Source organism: Myripristis murdjan, chromosome 5, assembly GCF_902150065.1.
Source record: "Myripristis murdjan chromosome 5, fMyrMur1.1, whole genome shotgun sequence".
NCBI lineage: Eukaryota > Metazoa > Chordata > Actinopteri > Holocentriformes > Holocentridae > Myripristis > Myripristis murdjan.
The window spans coordinates 18782728-18800001 of NC_043984.1; the positions used below are offsets into that span (position 1 = coordinate 18782728).

A 17274-nucleotide genomic window follows, 5' to 3' on the forward strand; every position below is an offset into this window, starting at 1 on the left:
GGGTAGATACTCCCGATGCACCCAGATGATTGGTTTAATTGATACTTTTTATTTTTACATCAATACCATTTATTTTCATAGACATGACCAACATATATGCAGTGGTATTAAAGATGAAATACTTAAAACTGATCATTGAGGCCAAAAAAGTGAACCTGTGCAGATATGGGTACTCCCTTCAGTTGACTGATATTGCTTTGTTAAGATTAGCACAGCTGAGCCTTTGGTGTGTGCATTGGTCCATTAGATAAAATAGAAAGACTTTGACAGACAACTCTCAGGAGGATTTGACATGGCCATTGGCGTCTTTAAGTTCCACGTTCTTAATAAAAGGCAGCATGCATTTGTCTCCTCCCATGAAGCGATAGGTTGCCACATTTGCCTCCCAGGGCAGCAGCCTGCAGACAGAAAAGTGCCACATGAGATCATCATCTTCCTCCCTACGCATTAACTCGCTGTATATAAATACTTCATTCTAATCCTTAATGTTACCAAGACACCCCTTTTGTTGAGTACCTTTGATGCTGGCTGATATAGTTGATAAATTATGTGAAAATGGATACTTACGCTCGTGCAAGGAAGGGGATGTACATCAGGCGAGGAATGCAAATCATTTGCTGCTCCGCTAAAATGGCATTCATGGACTGTTGTACGGTGTAAAGGGGATCCAGGGGTGGAATCAGACTCCGAAGCTCCTTCCTGTGATAGACAAAAATGATAAAGAATATTAGTTTAGGTCCAGTGTCACCAGTCAAAAACTTTGGAGGTCGATCATAGTGCCTTACCTAATCTCACACCCAGCAAACATTCCTGTGTCTACAATATACGGGCAGACTAAAGTAGTTTTAATGCCATCCAGACATTCTGCTTGCAGTTCGTGGGTCAGTGACTCGTGGAACCCAACGGCTCCAAATTTACTGGCACAGTAATCCTGGAGGAGAGAGCAAATATTACAAACGTGTTTAACATTTGAACAGGCTATTGTTTCTTCTTAGGATGTGCCCAGCCAGTTTGTGTGTCAACCATCGTTCACACAGTTTGACATCTTACCTCTACACACGCGGTGCTGAATAGACCAAGGGCACTGGCAATAGTTACAATGTGGCCGTGGTTCTTTGCTTTCATCTGAGGCAGAAAGGCTTTTGTCATCTGGAAAGGAGATATGAGATCCATCAGTGCAAAATCGGGGCAGGGAGAGATGCATTTTCTCGAAATCCAAAGCAGGTCTGTTATGGACTAGCTGCCTTTGTATCAGGTGTATTTGAGTGCGGGAAGGGAAAGTAAAGAACGAAGGAACGTTGTGTCACTGAAATTGTAGGGGTGGGCTGAGTACCAATATTGTGAGCTTACATGCTCATTCTTTGAGCACGAGACTATACACTAAGAGGATCATGGACAGAATCACATGCTGTCCTGGTGGTTTGCGTGGGGTCGTTTTATTGTAGGGATAAGTGGATAAAGTTGCCGCCTATGACTTCTTTTTATAACCCACCCATGTTACTTAGGCATATTACATTGTAATCACAAGGAAAATCCTTATGTGACGTCGCAGCTCAGCAGCTACGGGCCTTCACACATCAGTGCGCAAACACTACAGGCTCGGGCCAGCGAGGATTCAGCGAATAGGTGTTACGTAATTCATGTCAGACTGTTGGGTCTGATGCTCACAGATGATGCTAGCCCTGTACAGCAAAGCCGGTGTTTGTTTCAGCTGTTAGTTACTTTCTTTGCTAAAGAGGTGCGTGCGTAAAAGTCTCACCCAAAACAGCGCATGGCAGTTAACCAGGAGAGTCCTTTCCAAAAGCTCGTCCGGGCACTCAAGCAGCCGCCGTCCAGCTACCACCCCTGCGTTGTTGACCAGTATGGTGACATCCCCGACCTCCACTCTCACTCTCTCCGCTGTCTCATAAATGCTCTGGCGGCGGGACAGGTCGACAGTGTACGTGTACACCTTGGCTCCCAGTTCTCGTGCCACCTTGGCGGTTTGTTCGTTGGCAGCTGCGTTACAGTCCCAAAGCACCAGGTGCGCGCCCTCTTTGGCAAACTCCATGGCGAAAAGGCGACCCAGTGCGCCCCCGGCCCCTGTGATCAGACACAGCTCACCATCAATGCACTTGAGCCGTGGGCGCAGGAAAGTCTGGACGATGGCGTTCAGAATGGAGAAGGTTAAATCGATGAGCATCAGCACCAAGTCCACTATAACGATCATGATGCCTCAGCCCGTGGCCTTGTGCACCGCGCAGAAGACGAGAGGTCCACACAAGCAGACCGCCAAGCTTTGGGGTATTTGTTGTTTTCCTGTGTGACGTGGGACTGGATGGCTATTTTATATAACGTGTGTGCGTAGGATTAGGGTGATGACTGATGGTGGCCACCAACAGAAAGGCTTTTTGTCTGATAACAGAAGGACTGACCACCCCGTGCGCATTCATAATTCATGTAAAAACTAAGACTGAGGCAGGGATTAAGACAACACAAGTCTCCCTTTTCAGGAGTCAAGACAGCCAAAGCCAGCCCCCTGTTACGCACTGCCATTGGATCAGCGAGCATTTTAAACCATCACATACATTATTTTGTTGCAAACTGAGACTTACTGAGAAGTGTAAATGCCAAAATAGATTTAAGCGCCCAAGATCCTATGGTAAAATGATGATTTAGGGCCGATTTTCTGGAGCATCTATTAAATGTGATGTTGTTGGCCAGTCAGTCAATTTAAATCACTGATGGAAGTAACTGATTACAAATAGTCTGCCTCTTGTTACTGTAACACAGTTGCTTCTGTGTACTTCTTGGATTTTTAAAAAATATTTTAATTTAAGCATCTTTTGACTGCAGTTAATTATAGAACTATTCACAGTGGACGGTCAGTCAGCCGAATAGTAAGGTAGGCTATCATGGCTCAACTTTGTTTTATTTTATTTTATTTTATTTTATTTTATTTTATTTTATGAATGCAGGTATATGTATGTAGGCTATTAATAAATGCACAGCGTGTCAAAGGAAGATAGGCCTAGTTTTAACTCCATCCATTCATCCTTTTAGAATCGCAGGGAAAAGATCACATTTATTAATGAAGTATGTTTTCGTAAAACCTCAGCAACGTGAGAAGGCCTGTTTCCACTCGAGTAAGATGTTTTGCTGCTTTTTCCACCTCTGGTCACACACTTAAAACATTCTTTTCATCTCCTGAGCCATTCAGATATAATGTGAGGAGGATTAGCCCACTCAAGAGTAATGTTAAGGTGATAAACTGCGCTTAACAAGTGTGCGCAAATCCATAATATTTGACATTCTTCACATAAGTTGTTGTAGCTATATTATATTTTATATATCATGTCCCGCCGTTCTTCTGTATGTTGGTACTATATGGTTTATGGGAGATTGCCTCCCATGGCGGCAGACTTTGTGGATCCAAGAATAAGCCTGAGGTCATGTAATCCTCTGCAAAACTTTAGTCATGATGTAGCCTGATGACATAACAGATGTGAATATGTCGTATGTGATTCCAGGCTTTAGGAGATAATCAATGAATTTTGATTGGATTGTCTAACTCTCCCATGCCAGGGCCCCCCATTAGACCACAACCCCCCATTTGGCAAGATTTTGTTCCATTAACCCCCTCTGAGAAAATTTGTTTATTGTAAAATATGACTTGATGGAGAACTGCATGCATTGTGGTTGAGTACATAACATCAATAGGAAGAGGGAAACCTATGATGGTCATTCATAAGTCATATGTGATTAACATTTAGTTAAGGACATAATGAAAATAGAATTTAATATAATAATAATAATAATAATAATAATAATAATAATAATGATGATGATGATGATGAAACACTTAAATTAAGATCATTTTGTACTTTGAACAGTGTTGTATTCAGCTTGTATCCCAAACAAAAGAGGAAGCCCCTCTTCCAGTGATAATTGTTTTTCATCCTGTATTTTATTTAATCTGAACAGAAAATTCACCCAAATTCATTCTTCACAGTGAAAGCCACTGATTAATTTGTGCTCAGTTTGCTAGTGTACAGATAATAACACTGGAGGGCGCTGTTGCATCGAGAATACAGGCTCAAGTCACCAAACGGAACCACAGTGATTGCACTGAATAACTTAGTTTCATGTACAACACTCCTGCTGCATGTATTCAGTGGTTTTATAAAGTCATATTTCAAATTATATCAAGAGATGCTCATACAACCAACACTGAATTACTGTCTTTTATTAAGCATCAGTCAGTAAAGGAAAAAAAAATGCTTCAAAATCATCATAGACATTTTCTTACAGCTTTTTAGATCATATTTACAAGTTCTGTGTGTCACAGTTTAGTAGCGCTACATGCGTTGAACAACAGAAATCCACAAAGATAAATATCCTACAAAGTCAACTGGTACAAAGTATGAAAATTTACAAAACACACAATTCCCCAGACACAGATAATAACATACAGGCCTGTGTGAATTGAACAGGTGATTAATTCCCTGAAAAAGAGGGGAAGATCCAGAAAATTAAATATTGTGTCTGTATTTGGCTTAATCTGCTTGGGTGGCTTATTGTGCTTAAAGAAACTGATTAATCCATGACATTATACCTTGTGCTTTTGGAAACTGAATAAGAACCAGTACCATAACATTGTATCTCGACCTTGTTTTTTGTATGGTTAATATAGACATCAGAGAATAGAATTCAGAAAAATCAATTGAGTGCAGTTAAGAGAAGAAAGAAGTATATAAAACACAAAAAGAATGTCAAAATTTATATTCATGTCCAACAAAGAAAATAATTGTAATCATTTAAGTATCCTATGGCTTGTACGTAAATAAGTCCACTATAATGAGAGGCTCGATTCAAAAAAACGTGTTAATATTTACTGCATGTCTGCTTGTTGTGTGATGAATGCTAATGATTCTTCACTCTTCACTGTGTAATACATACTCCTTTATCTATTTCTCTACTCCTTTCTCTTAGTCTATTGCTTTTAGTAATCTATGTCACCCGCCCATTTGTCAGTGTGACATGTTTATCCCGCTATCATTCTACACAGTGCATGCTATTTTATGGGCTGGGTCGAGTGTGTATCAAATCCCACACTTTGATGACTGTTTTTATAGTTTCCAGTAAACTGAACGGCCTCCTTGCTGCTCCTCCTCTGCAGGACTCTTTTCTGACAAAGTTTGTTCCTCAGAACTCCATGACACCATCTGACAAAGACTGCGGTAAAATTGTGGTAACTGAGCCTTTCCTGCTGTCCCAGTCCCTCCCTTTGCATACCCTGACAGATATTTATAGTATCACAGAAGTAAACACATCCTGAAAGGATCCCTCAACCCAACTACCAATTTTGCATAGTCATTCTACACAAAACACTCAAGCACAAGGACAGTCCTTGTTATGGAAAGATACACCGGTGTTGTGTGTGTGGCTACATTGTTTAGTTCCATTCACATATACACTGACAGACTGTGGAGATCATTGCCTTTAAATGTGTTTCCTTCTCAAAAGAGTAAAAGGAAATGGAAGATTTTGAGAGATTCCACAGATACCTTTATGATATAATGGAAAAAAAAAAAAAAAAGCAACAGTTTAAGTGATAAGTCTGCCTTTGTGCAAGTTCCTGGACTGTGACCTGATCATGTTAGATTGTGAGCTGTAAGTTAGACATAAAGTGAAAGAGCATCATCAGAAATGTCAGTGGGAATCAAGCCCACAGCTCTGTCGCACTGCTCTCTCTCACAGACCGGCCCATCGTTCCTACCTCTTTCATTCACATTTCACACTCATTCACTCCAATGTGAATGCACACATAGCAACAGCACCTTCGTTTCATCGGATATGTGGCTGACTTTGCTGTGGTCAGGCTCTATCCGTTGTTCATTATGGTGTGTATGTGTTTACGAAAGCGAGGCAGTGAAAGAGAGAAACTGATAATATAACAGTCTGTCAGCGTGGTTATCCAGTTCTCTGTTTATCTACTGCATCGTTTACTTAGTTGTAATTTGGGCTTCACCACACTGAAGCCGCAGGAGAGGAGGGACAAAAGAGATGACTGAGTAGACGAATGAATGAACGATGTGCATAAAATTTACCTGAGCTAAACTGTGACACACTGTTTGTATTTGTAATCTCCTCTTTGAGTCTTTAAGGACCCCATCTCCACACATTAGGCTACTTGCTTGCACCAAATGTGAGCCATCCAGTCATCTCAGCTATCACCATGGAAACAGTGTTGTACACTCTACTGAGTCTGCACCTGCCTGTCTTTGTGGATTGGGTTTGTTTCATGTAAATGCATGATGTATTAAAGTGTAAGTGCATGAGAGAAACATGGAGGGGGTCCTAATGTATCAGTCTGACAGCATGGTGACCCAGTTCTCTGTGTTTATTTGCTATACAGTTTGTGTAATTGTCATTCAGGCTCTGTTAGAAAGAGGCCGCAGTGACAGATGTGGTGTGCGGGGCAGCGTTTGTTAAAAGCAAAGGCACAGGAATATCTACCTCATTTCATGTGGAATGATTACAAAAATGGAAAACAGCCATACAAAGTAAATAATAGCCCTGTTTTTCCCTGCTGATGAAGCCTAAAAAATTACTAAAAATAGATGGTCTGCAGCATGCTTGCATGATATATAATTTTTAATGTAACAAAGAGCATGAGGGCACCAGATGATCAACACTCAGGTGTGTTGCATGTTTGAAATCAGGTGCGTATGAGGGAGCAGAGTGCACTAGGGCATGCTGGTTATTTAGTTGAACTAAAGAGGCCTAAAGACACAAAGCACTTCCACGCTGCTCGTTTGCATGAGTGACTAGCTGTAACTGCAAGGTGGATCTGTATTTGAAAGAGATTTCATGTGAACTCGTATGAGTGTAATGTTTTGGTGTTGTGAGAGTGGACCACTTACCATGATCCATGGTGTGTAAATAATTGAATTAGCTTTTGGAAAGGATGTAAGATATAAAGTACTGTGTTCTGTCTTCATTCTCCTTTGTCCCTCTTTGATCCCCCCTCAACAACTTTTTCTTTTCAGAAGCCAGTCCTCTCATCTGCTCATTCTTCAGCTGACTGGTTACCTCACAGGTAACCAAAAATGACTCCCTGAAACATGTCGGATTCTGCTGTTTACAAGTTCCTGTTGAGATATAATGTTTGAATTCATAACTTTTTGAGATAAACGGAATGAGTAACCCTTTCCATAATCTGTATCAGTCAACAGAAAGAAAAACTCTTTGGTTCCTCACATTGCACAAAGGGTAGAGGGACAGACATTTACAGGGAGACAGCAGCAAACAATACAAATGTATCTACTATATTGCCTAGTAAATGCAAATTCATCAAAATAATGCAGTACATATAGTGAAATGCAAAACTATGCACAATATATTCATCTAAGAGTCCATTCTTTATAAAATATCTTAAAAATATAAATTTACATTTTGATTTTCTCCTTTACCTTGTACAATAAAGTTGTATTTTTGTTATATTCTACTTTTGTTATTATGCATGTACAATATTCACACTCCTACAAAACTGGAAGTTCAGCATAGAACATCTCTATGATTTTCCATGCTGTCTTTCCAGCTAAAATTATGATCTTGAGCACTGTTGTTTGATATGAAGCACACGTTCAGTTTATCAGCTACAATAAGCACGATGACTCCTCTGAACACTTCTGAGAAAGTTTTGAAATCATACAACACTTTTTGATTTCCCCCAGATTCAAAAACAAACTCAGATTGCATTGCCAATCTGAGGGACACACAGACAATCAGAAACAAGCAAAGTAAGTAAACAAACAAAATAATGAGTTTTTGTGCTCATATTAAAAATAATCATCACGGTAAGGTGCTCTCTCATGCCAATGGAACTGGGCACAATGGGAACAAGAGGGAAATCAATGGATACAGCCTCACAGTGTCTCTCTGCCTTTTCTGAATATATTCATTGCTTCAAAAATAATGATGAGCGAGACACTATGCTCTTGAACAGAAAGGGCTAAAAACATGATTTTCCTCAGTCTCACACTGAAGACAAAACACCAACAACATGGTAGAGCTTTGAATATACATGAAAGTTAAGTATTGCACACACTTATATGCTCTCTCTCCCTCTCTCTCTCTCTGATGCTCCCACCCACCCACCCACACACACACACACAAACACACACAAACACACACACACACACATGCACATACACATGCACACACACAAATGTAAAACGTGGGTGCCATTACATAAACTAAGGCCAGTTTTGAGGAAGGAAGTGATAGGAAGTAAACTATACATTTTCCCAACACATTGCTGTTTTGGTAATGCCATAATTATACACTGTATAACCATAATTTATGGAAAAATGTATGTCCCCCCCTTGACACTGCAGTGTAGTGTTTCGAACTGTCTCTCAGCTGAATGTTTTCTCCCAGTTTGCAGTGCCATGTTGCAATGCCCTCTGTTGGTTTGTGCCCATCAAGACAGTCTATGAAAGTGGCTCTCAAATGTTCAGGGATCCTTGAGAGTGTCTAAGGGGTCTCTGTCAAGGATCACTGGTTGCCAGAAAAATATTTTTTTTTGCTTTTAAAAATTTTATTCTTACATTAAATATTGAAAAAAAAAAATTGATATTTTCTTCTTGGTTTTCCCTCTCTGTACTGTTATCACTAGACAGTAATCACTAGCAGGTAATCTAGGCTAAATCAAATCTAAAAATAAAAATTTTTTACTTTTTCCCCTTAGATCAGCTAAATTATATTTGTTTGGTGGTACTTTGTAGGAAAATGTTTGATAACAGAGCAAAAAGCATCATTCCTATATTCCCACTTCTGTGATGGATAGTTTGCATCAAAGTTCTCCAAGGGTTTATGCAAACATTTTTCAGTGCCATTTATATTTTGGGGGATCCAAATTTTCTTAGTTTACTGTGCTTTTCATTTGCTCTTCACCCTTCTGGTTCCTTCTTTCCCATTTGTTTCTTCTCCCTAGTCACACTCATTGCTATTGTCTCCCTGAAGTGGCTGTATGTCCTGAGCCACGTGGTTCTCCTGTCCATCTAATGGCAACACGGTGTTCCCAAGCTTCATCTGAAGGCCCCCCATGTGGTTGGACCCTGGCTGGTAGCCGGAGTGTTGGCCAAACTTAGGGCTGACATTTCCCAGGAGTCTTTGGGAGGGGTTGGTGCCTGAACCCTCATGTAGGTGTTCCTCCTCATCTGTGTCAGCATCAATGAACTTATTGATGGATGCATCATGGAATGTGAAGATACTTTGCAGCAAGTTCTCCGGGCTCTTCATGGGTGTCCTGCTGCTAGCAGTTGTGTAGACAGACACTTCAGGGCTTTGGAGTGAGGAGTTATCTGAGAGGGCCCCTATCCCTGAACCCTCCTGTGCTGAGGAGGGTATGAAGGGGACGCCTTCCTCCTCGCATTTGAAGTTGACCTTGAGTGAGCGGCGTCTGACTGGGCTGCTTGGGCTGTCAGACTTAGGGGCTTCTTCTGCCAGAGGTGTAGTTGTGCCATCCTGCTCATTTTCCAAGGTGGTCTCCAGGTTAGGGTTGGTGCTGACCCTCCCCAGTATGTTGCTGGCGGAGCTGTGGGAACAGCGTGAGCTCTCAGGGAAGTCAGGTGCACAGCTAGTGAAGCTGTCAATACTGGACATGCTCCTCATATCTGTCACCGTCTCCACTGTACCTGAGATGGGTTGAGTGGGAATGGTTGTCATCTCAAACTCATTTTTCTGTCTCACCCCTTTGCACGGTGGTTCGTTGTCCATGCTGTTTAGGTCAGGTTGTGACTGGGTCTTGGCCATCTTGTTGTATACTTCCTCCAGTTTCTGTGCACTCAGGAACTGGGAGCCAGCAGGCATGGCTTTCTCTTGGAAGCTAGACTCTAGGGTCTTGACGGGGCTGCCATCTGACGCTTGTTTGAGATTCCTCTTCTGGTAGCCAGGAGATACGTGATTATCATGCACTTTCTTTCCCAGGCCATCTTCATTTTTGTCGACCATTACATCCATGAGCTCCACACTGCGGGCAAACGCCTCTTTCATGTTCATAGAGACAATGCTACCATTTCTTTTAGCCCTCTCCAGGGCCTCTCTTCGTTTGATGGCTTTCTCCTGCCTCTTTTGTTCTTTGTAGAACTCAGAGAAGTTATTCACAATGATGGGGATAGGCAGAGCAATCACCAGTACTCCAGCTATGCAGCATAGACCCCCCACTATCTTTCCCAGTAGTGTTTTGGGGTAAATGTCTCCATAGCCTACTGTGGTCATGGTAATAGTAGCCCACCAGAAGGAAGCTGGAATGCTCTTGAACTTGGTGTCATCCTCGTCCTTCTCAGCAAAGAACACCAGGCTGGAGAAGATCATGATGCCCATGGCCAGGAAGAGGATCAACAGGCCCAGTTCATTGTAGCTTCTCCTCAGGGTGAAGCCCAGAGACTGGAGACCTGTGGAGTGACGAGCAAGCTTCAGGATACGCAAGATACGCATGATGCGGAAGATCTGAACCACACGGCGGACGTTTTGGAACTGCAGCACACTCTTGTTGGATTCAGTCAGGAAGATGGTGACGTAGTATGGCAGGATGGCCAGTAGGTCAATGACGTTCAGCGGACCTTTAAAGAACTTCCACTTGCTAGGGGAGGAGAGGAAGCGGAGTAGATATTCCATGGTAAACCAGGCAATACACACAGCCTCCACGTGGGCCAGTTGCGGGTTGTCTGTGAGTTGACCAAACTCATCTGTGTCCTGCAGCTCTGGAAGGGTGTTCAGAGACAAGGCAATGGTGGACAACACAATGAAGAGGATGGAAACGATGGCCAGGATCTGGAAAACACAGCCAGAAATATCTCATTGTTAGGATGTACATGAAAAATACTGAAAAAATGCACATATGCTTTTATACAGTAGATGTATGTAATCAAGAGCATTATTTGCCCACTCAGGGTTATTTAATAGGTAGAATGTTGTCAGCACTGTGTTTTATATTTAATTGTGAAAATCTCATTTAACATTCACACAAACAGATCTACAAACACAAAAAGAGAGCTGGGAAATTGTTACATCATGTATCCTGGATCATACTTTACAAGATGTAGCTGTTTGTATTTAGCAATATTGACAGTTCTAGGGGAAAAAAGGCTTGAATGCCAATGGTGAGAATGAATGACTAGAAAAAAACAACTAATGCTGGAAGTTGACTACTCCTGAACTGCTGTGAAGGTCTGTGTGCTGATCCTCTGAACTGAAATATTGCTTTAAGAGTATGAAGGACAATAAGGGCCAATTTAATTAGAACTGTCACTTGAATGTGTCAAATCAGTGTTCCAAATGTGACATAAAAATGGGACCCATTTGATTTTTTTTTTTTTTTTTTTTCAAAAATTCCAAGTAAAGATCATATTTAATGATGGCTGCAAATATTAGTTTGTGACCTATTTAACTTTCTGAATACTTCCTACAAAGCATTATGAAATGTCAAGTCAGCATTTCAAGGAAAATAAGGTCAGGGCTAATGTGATCTCTAGGGCAGATATTTTTCTGATACATGTGTTAAACTTAGTGAGAGTAAGGCAGGGAGAGGAAAGAGTGTTTGAGATTGCACTGATGAATTTTTTAAGACCCCTGCCACACTTTACCCTCATCCTTCACCACCTCTCTCCCCCATTTCTGTCTGCCTCAATCCTTCAGAGTTAAAGGGTAAAATAAAATCAACGTGTGTTCCTTGTTTTACAAAAGACACTTTGTATGGCCACAGAGTATGACTGACATATTACGAGAGACCTCTGAAGCATTAAGCCAGCTACTAATGAAATAATCTGCTGAGTAGCTACAACCGGGTCTGGTCATGGTGCTGTGGATTAAGAAGGGTGCACACTTGTAGGTGTGTGTAGGCTGGGTGTACCACACCTATTATTCTTCTCCCAGAGTCACTGTGAAATCCAACACAAGGTCACAGTGGAGGCTGTGTCCCCAACCAGCGGGGAGCAGGATTATTCCCTGGCACCTATCCACAGCCATAAGCTTTAATTAATCCTGACAGGTGACTGCTTGCACATGTACCTTGGCCTTTGGGGAGAGAGGGACTACAGGTAGAGAAGGCCTGCGAGGGTGGGGGTGAGAGAGGGCAAGAGAAAGGACTAAGGCATTTCATCTCCAGCCAAATAGTTCAACTCAGTGAGTGAATTAAAGGACACACGAAAATTTAAACTCAGTCAGAGCCTTCCTTAAAATAGCCTGCCTCCGGTCTGGATCCCAAGAGATCTAAGTGATGAATGAACTCTCTCAAAAGTAGCCCATTAGAAGTCGATTTCCTGCTATTGAATAATAACACCAAAGGGACTGAAAACAACAAATGTCAATGGGAAGCAATAACATGGCCCTTAAAAGTCACAAGCAGAACTCAACTGCTGCAAGTGCTTTCAGTGATCTTGGATTTGAAGCCGTTGCATTGTCAGAAACCCAAAAGCACAGAGTGTTTGGGGAGGGAATTGACTTTGTATGCACAGTGACTTCGCAGCAGTTGGTCGAGCAGGCAGGGACGAGAACAGGAAGCCATTGGCACCAGAGTCTCACTTCTAAAATGGAGCACTCAGTGGAAACCACGCGCATCAGATAGAGGCTAATGTGGCCTGACGCACGGGCCGGGCTAAAGCACACAGCTAATGAATCATGCTAAATACAAAAGACAGCATTGAAACCGACCCCAGGTGTGTTGTGTGTGTTCTAACTATAGAAGAACAACCCATGCGTGACTGGGTCCGCCTCCATCAATTCTCTCTCACACTGCACCTTTTCCCCTCCCCTCTGGGCAGAACGCCAACCCAACCAGCCAAAGACAAGATTACAGGAATGTGCACTCACCACTGAGAGAGACGACTAACCAGGACACTCAGCACACTGACAAGTTTGTGTCACAAGGGCCCAGGATTAGACAGGAGCACAAGCTCTGGGACACAAACTTGCGAACTTTCTTGATAAAACCAGTGTGAGGTGTGTGTATATTTATTGTTTATGTATGTAGAGATGACACCATTTTACAATAGAGGAAACTGAATGTGAAAATCTGAACAAGGCTGCCAGACAGAGACCAGAGACCAGAGAGAGGAGGAGAGGCGAGGAGAGGGGAGCAGTGCAGGGAGTGTGTAGTGTCACAGTCTGTTTGCATGGAAAGTCATGCTACACTGGAGCCAAATCAAGAGATACTAAACATTTTGTAAAAATGTGGTTGGGTGAATATGTGTCACTACGCACTAGGAATATGAATATGAGACAGATGCACTGTTAAAGAGGGCTGTGGCACAGTGTGGTGTTACTTCATCATTAGCTCTTAATGACTGGCTGTGAGGTCACAGGGACAGCCCGTTCTGTTTCCTGTTTGCATAAACTCAGACACCGGAGATGAATCGGACCAAGACTGCTGCTGCTTCCTCGCTGCCTTGTCTGGCAAACATTTTAGCATGAGCAAACACACACACACACACACACACACACACACACACACACACACATTCAATACACACACAGTCGGTCCCAGCTCAGTAATTAGCCCCAAGCCTCCCTTCCCCACAGCCCAGAAGGCAGGAAAGTGAATATTTAATATCCTCCTGAAGTGCAAGCTATCCTCCTGTCCTGAAAAAGGTGTGCGCAAGTGGGTGTTCACTGGGGCATGAAGGACTGCAAAGCAAGAGAGGGAGTCTCGTTTTCACACGGCTTTCACACACAAGGTTAGCTCTGCCTCTTGGACGGATGGATGGGTAAGAAAAAAGATTCTATAATCAGATAAAAGGAAATTCCTCAGACAGCGGCACTTCCCATTAGGCTCAGATTTGTACAGAGTTCAGCAAGCACCAGGTAAAGAAACCTCACTAGGCTAGATTTCCAAGAGTCTAAAAAAAAAAAAAAAAAACATTCCATGAATTTTTTAAAACAGATTTTCAGCATAGTATCTTTTGTAGACAGCTATCAGGGTACTGCATGCCTTTGACAGAGGGAGACCTATTATGGACAACTCAGTCCAGAGTTTGATGCCTTATTCTGTGCCGTCTGCATCCTGCCTTTCGCCTGCAACAACATTTTCCCCAGATAGAAAATAAAAACTGCTTGCAAAATAGAAAACATCTAAAATGCCAATAATTTCCAAAACACTGGTGGTAAGATTATTTTTTTTTTATGTTTAACAGCATTTTAAATATATATATATATATATATATATATATATATATATATATATATATATATATATATATATATATATATATATATATTTGAAACACATATTTTAAATCTAAAAACATAACATAGTGAAATCCCTTTCTCTTCATGAAGAGTGTATTTGATTGTGATATGCTGTTTTTACTTTTCATACTTTTATCCACTACATTTCTGAGGGAAATGTTGCACTTTTTACTCCACTACATTTATCTTACAGCTGAAATAAGCTGTAAAATATGGTTTTACATGCAACACATATGACAAGCCCATAAAATTTGATGAATTGTTAGAGTTTAACCCACATAAAAATATATGGAGTAGTTAGATCTGCCACCACCTGCAACATTAAAACCCCTGTTATAGGTCAATGTCTCCATGATTTAACAGTCTGACAGGGACCATTCATCAGTGCTTTTACTCTTGATACTTACAGTGGCCTAAATACATTTGACATCTAACAATTCACTCTATACTTGTAGTCTATAAAACTTTGCAGGACTTTTAATTTTTACTTTTAACGGTCTTTTTCCATCATGACATTTCTACTTTTACTCAAGCAAAGGGTATAAATAATTTTCACACCACTGGCTGTTTTCATTCATGATGCAAAAGCTTTGATTCTGAGGATGATGATGCCAGGACAGAGTGTATAACCTTTAAGAGGTGTTGCTATGGCTTCTGCACTACCAGTGTTGGGCTCGTTGTTTAAAAAGTAGCACACTATATTAGTCATTACTCATTACTTATTAGTCATTTGTCATTTCAGAAGTAATATTGTTACTCATTAATTTGACCCTGCTACCTCTCCTGTGAACGATCAGGGTAACCAAATATCGTTGGTGTCCACCAATGTTGTTATCATCCTTACAGTACTCATTAATGCATCAGTGTGTAAGATGTTTCCATCCAACACAGTGTCCCTCATTACTGTTCCTACTACTTGATGTAAAGTACTGATGTTGTGCTTGATTTTTAAATAGACATTTACTCAAATATTAGTTCAATATCACAACACTGAGCTGTTCATTTTACACTGGGAAATACATTTTTCTAAGTTCATTGCCTGAAATTTAAAGTACAAAATGCCTCTGAAACATCTTGTTACAAATTTAATGTACTCTCCGTATTAGTGTCTGATGAACATATTGTTTTTCTGACCAGCCAAATGAAAATGGCAAAATTAATAAAGGTAAATAAAAATCTATTACAGTTAAATGCTGCTGAAATAATATAAAAGCTCTCTGTCCTGATATGATTTGGTAATAACTGACCTGACATTAATCTTTTTACTGTTCTTTTTAGAAAGTGTTTATTTTATTTTATTTATTTATTTATTTTTATAAATGATTCAAGAGCTGGTTAATATTTTTGAAAAAGATCCACATTACTGCCCTGGTCCAGAGAGTTGACATACATGGCTGCTTTTTAGGGAACATCCAAGAAATAAAATGGCCTTGTAGTTGCTGGAGGACACAGTTCTTTTTTTCTTGTTTATCTCTTGGTTCAGGCCTATAGGCTGTTGCGTGAGGTGTTGATTCACTTGTGGCACTTCCTTGTCATAAATGGATTTGTCCTTTTCGCCACCTGAGCTGATTCAGTGGAGAGAATTACCTCACGCGGTGACTCATTCTACATTTTGTGTGCAGGCCGGGTGTAAGATGGCGCCCTTAATCCTCTTATGGTACAAGTTCTGTTATGATTTTCCAGTAAATGTTTTCTTGCCCTGTGCACTGACAGTTGACCTTCCTCCTTCAGAGTTTGCTGTGGGTCCTCTGTAGCTCCCACTGTGAGGTATCGTGTCAGCAAATTTGTTTTTATTAAAGACTGCAATGGAAAAAATGAATGGAATTACGCAGCCAGTAAACAGAGTGGTGAATCCTTTCCTCCGGAGAAAAGGAGAGAAACATGATATTGCGGTAAACACTTACTCCCCAGGGAAACAGTCACCTTCTTGGAAAGTTCCAGATAGGGATCCATGTGTGGTGAATCTACCTTCAACCCTTACTTCTTCTCCCTTTCTTCCTCTCATTAACCCCTCACAATTAATACATTCTCCCTTAAATTTCCCCTTCTTTTGCTGCAGTTAGAAAAAAATTATTTATTCCATATTGTATGACAATGTCACAGCTACATCACACATATTGAGAGAACCATTCAAACACAAGATGCCATTGTTTTATGGCTGCACCATTAAAACAAATAGTAAATATATTTTTTTGTTCAGTTTTTGTTGACATTGTGGAGAATGTGCAAATTTAATTATATGTCTATTACTGAGGTTGTAGTTTGCAGAGGTCTTGTACTGGACTACATTATATTGAGAGGTGTTTCCAATTTTTTGTCCTCCCTATTTGTATACAGGCGGAGGGACAGAATAGTGGAAACACCTGTCAATAAAATGCAGTCCAGTACAACAGCAGCACTAACTATGAGCTCAATGCCAAACATAGAACTGAATGAACACCTCTATTGCTGTGACAAAAAGAAAACCTGAGCATTATAAGCAACAGAGAAGTAAACTTTATGGCACAGCAGTTGTATTGGATTGTATTAGACTGTGCAGGTGGATCTAATAAAGTGGCCACTGAGTGTATATAATCTGTTTATAGAGATTACCAACAGGGCTGGCAGGTTTGAATGGTTTGAACTTCCCAAGGTGATAAGAAGCAACCATCTTGTACACCGCTAGAAACAAATGGAATAGCCAAGTTCCAAAAAAGACAAACGATAAAAGGCAAAGTCAAACGATAGCCTGTGGGTCACTGAGCAGATCAGAGAGACAAAGAGATAGCAGGGGGAGAGAGTGTTGCATCGTCAGGGAGTGTGTGGCAGAACATCAACTCCCAGCAGCACCAAACAGAGAGAACACACACAGAGATCAACATGAGGTCAGCTGTCATTCAGAGAGCTAACACAGTTTAGGATGCTTCAGTAGGTTTTCCATTTTCATATAGTTTTCAGTTTTTATTTCAACTTCAGTTTAGGTTGTGTTTGTTTTTAGAGTGGGTTTGGTAGATTTCAGTATTTTTTGACATGTTTAATATATATTTTGTTTTTTATTTTCAC

At 41.0% G+C, this 17274-nt stretch overlaps 2 protein-coding genes across 3 annotated transcripts in view; both read right to left on the bottom strand.

Moving 5' to 3' along the window:
• Positions 1 to 16: 16 nt before the first annotated feature.
• LOC115359435 (retinol dehydrogenase 10-B-like) lies at positions 17 to 2221 on the bottom strand. The gene is made up of 5 exons (XM_030051933.1): positions 1760 to 2221; positions 1051 to 1149; positions 786 to 931; positions 568 to 699; positions 17 to 398 (listed from the first exon to the last, which is right to left on the bottom strand). The coding sequence occupies exons 1-5, from the start codon at positions 2207 to 2209 to the stop codon at positions 278 to 280; spliced, it is 948 nt and encodes a 315-aa protein (XP_029907793.1). The 5' UTR covers positions 2210 to 2221; the 3' UTR covers positions 17 to 277.
• A 6483-nt stretch (positions 2222 to 8704) lies between these two features.
• Positions 8705 to 17274, bottom strand: part of LOC115358996 (potassium voltage-gated channel subfamily B member 1-like) — a 35263-nt gene continuing 26693 nt past the window's right edge. For both annotated transcript variants that reach the window (XM_030051184.1, XM_030051183.1), the window contains one exon: positions 8705 to 10821. In XM_030051184.1, coding sequence (XP_029907044.1) covers positions 8977 to 10821 — 1845 coding nt within the window. In that variant the 3' untranslated portion in view covers positions 8705 to 8976. The remainder of the gene's footprint in view (positions 10822 to 17274) is intronic.

Coding starts and splice junctions, on each gene's coding strand:
- LOC115359435 (XM_030051933.1), bottom strand. CDS start 2,209: ATGATCGTTATAGTGGACTTGGTGCTGATGCTCATCGATTTAACCTTC. Junction 932..1,050: donor TCAGCACCGCGTGTGTAGAG/GTAAGATGTCAA, acceptor TCTCTCCTCCAG/GATTACTGTGCCAGTAAATT. Junction 399..567: donor ATCCCCTTCCTTGCACGAGC/GTAAGTATCCAT, acceptor TTCTGTCTGCAG/GCTGCTGCCCTGGGAGGCAA.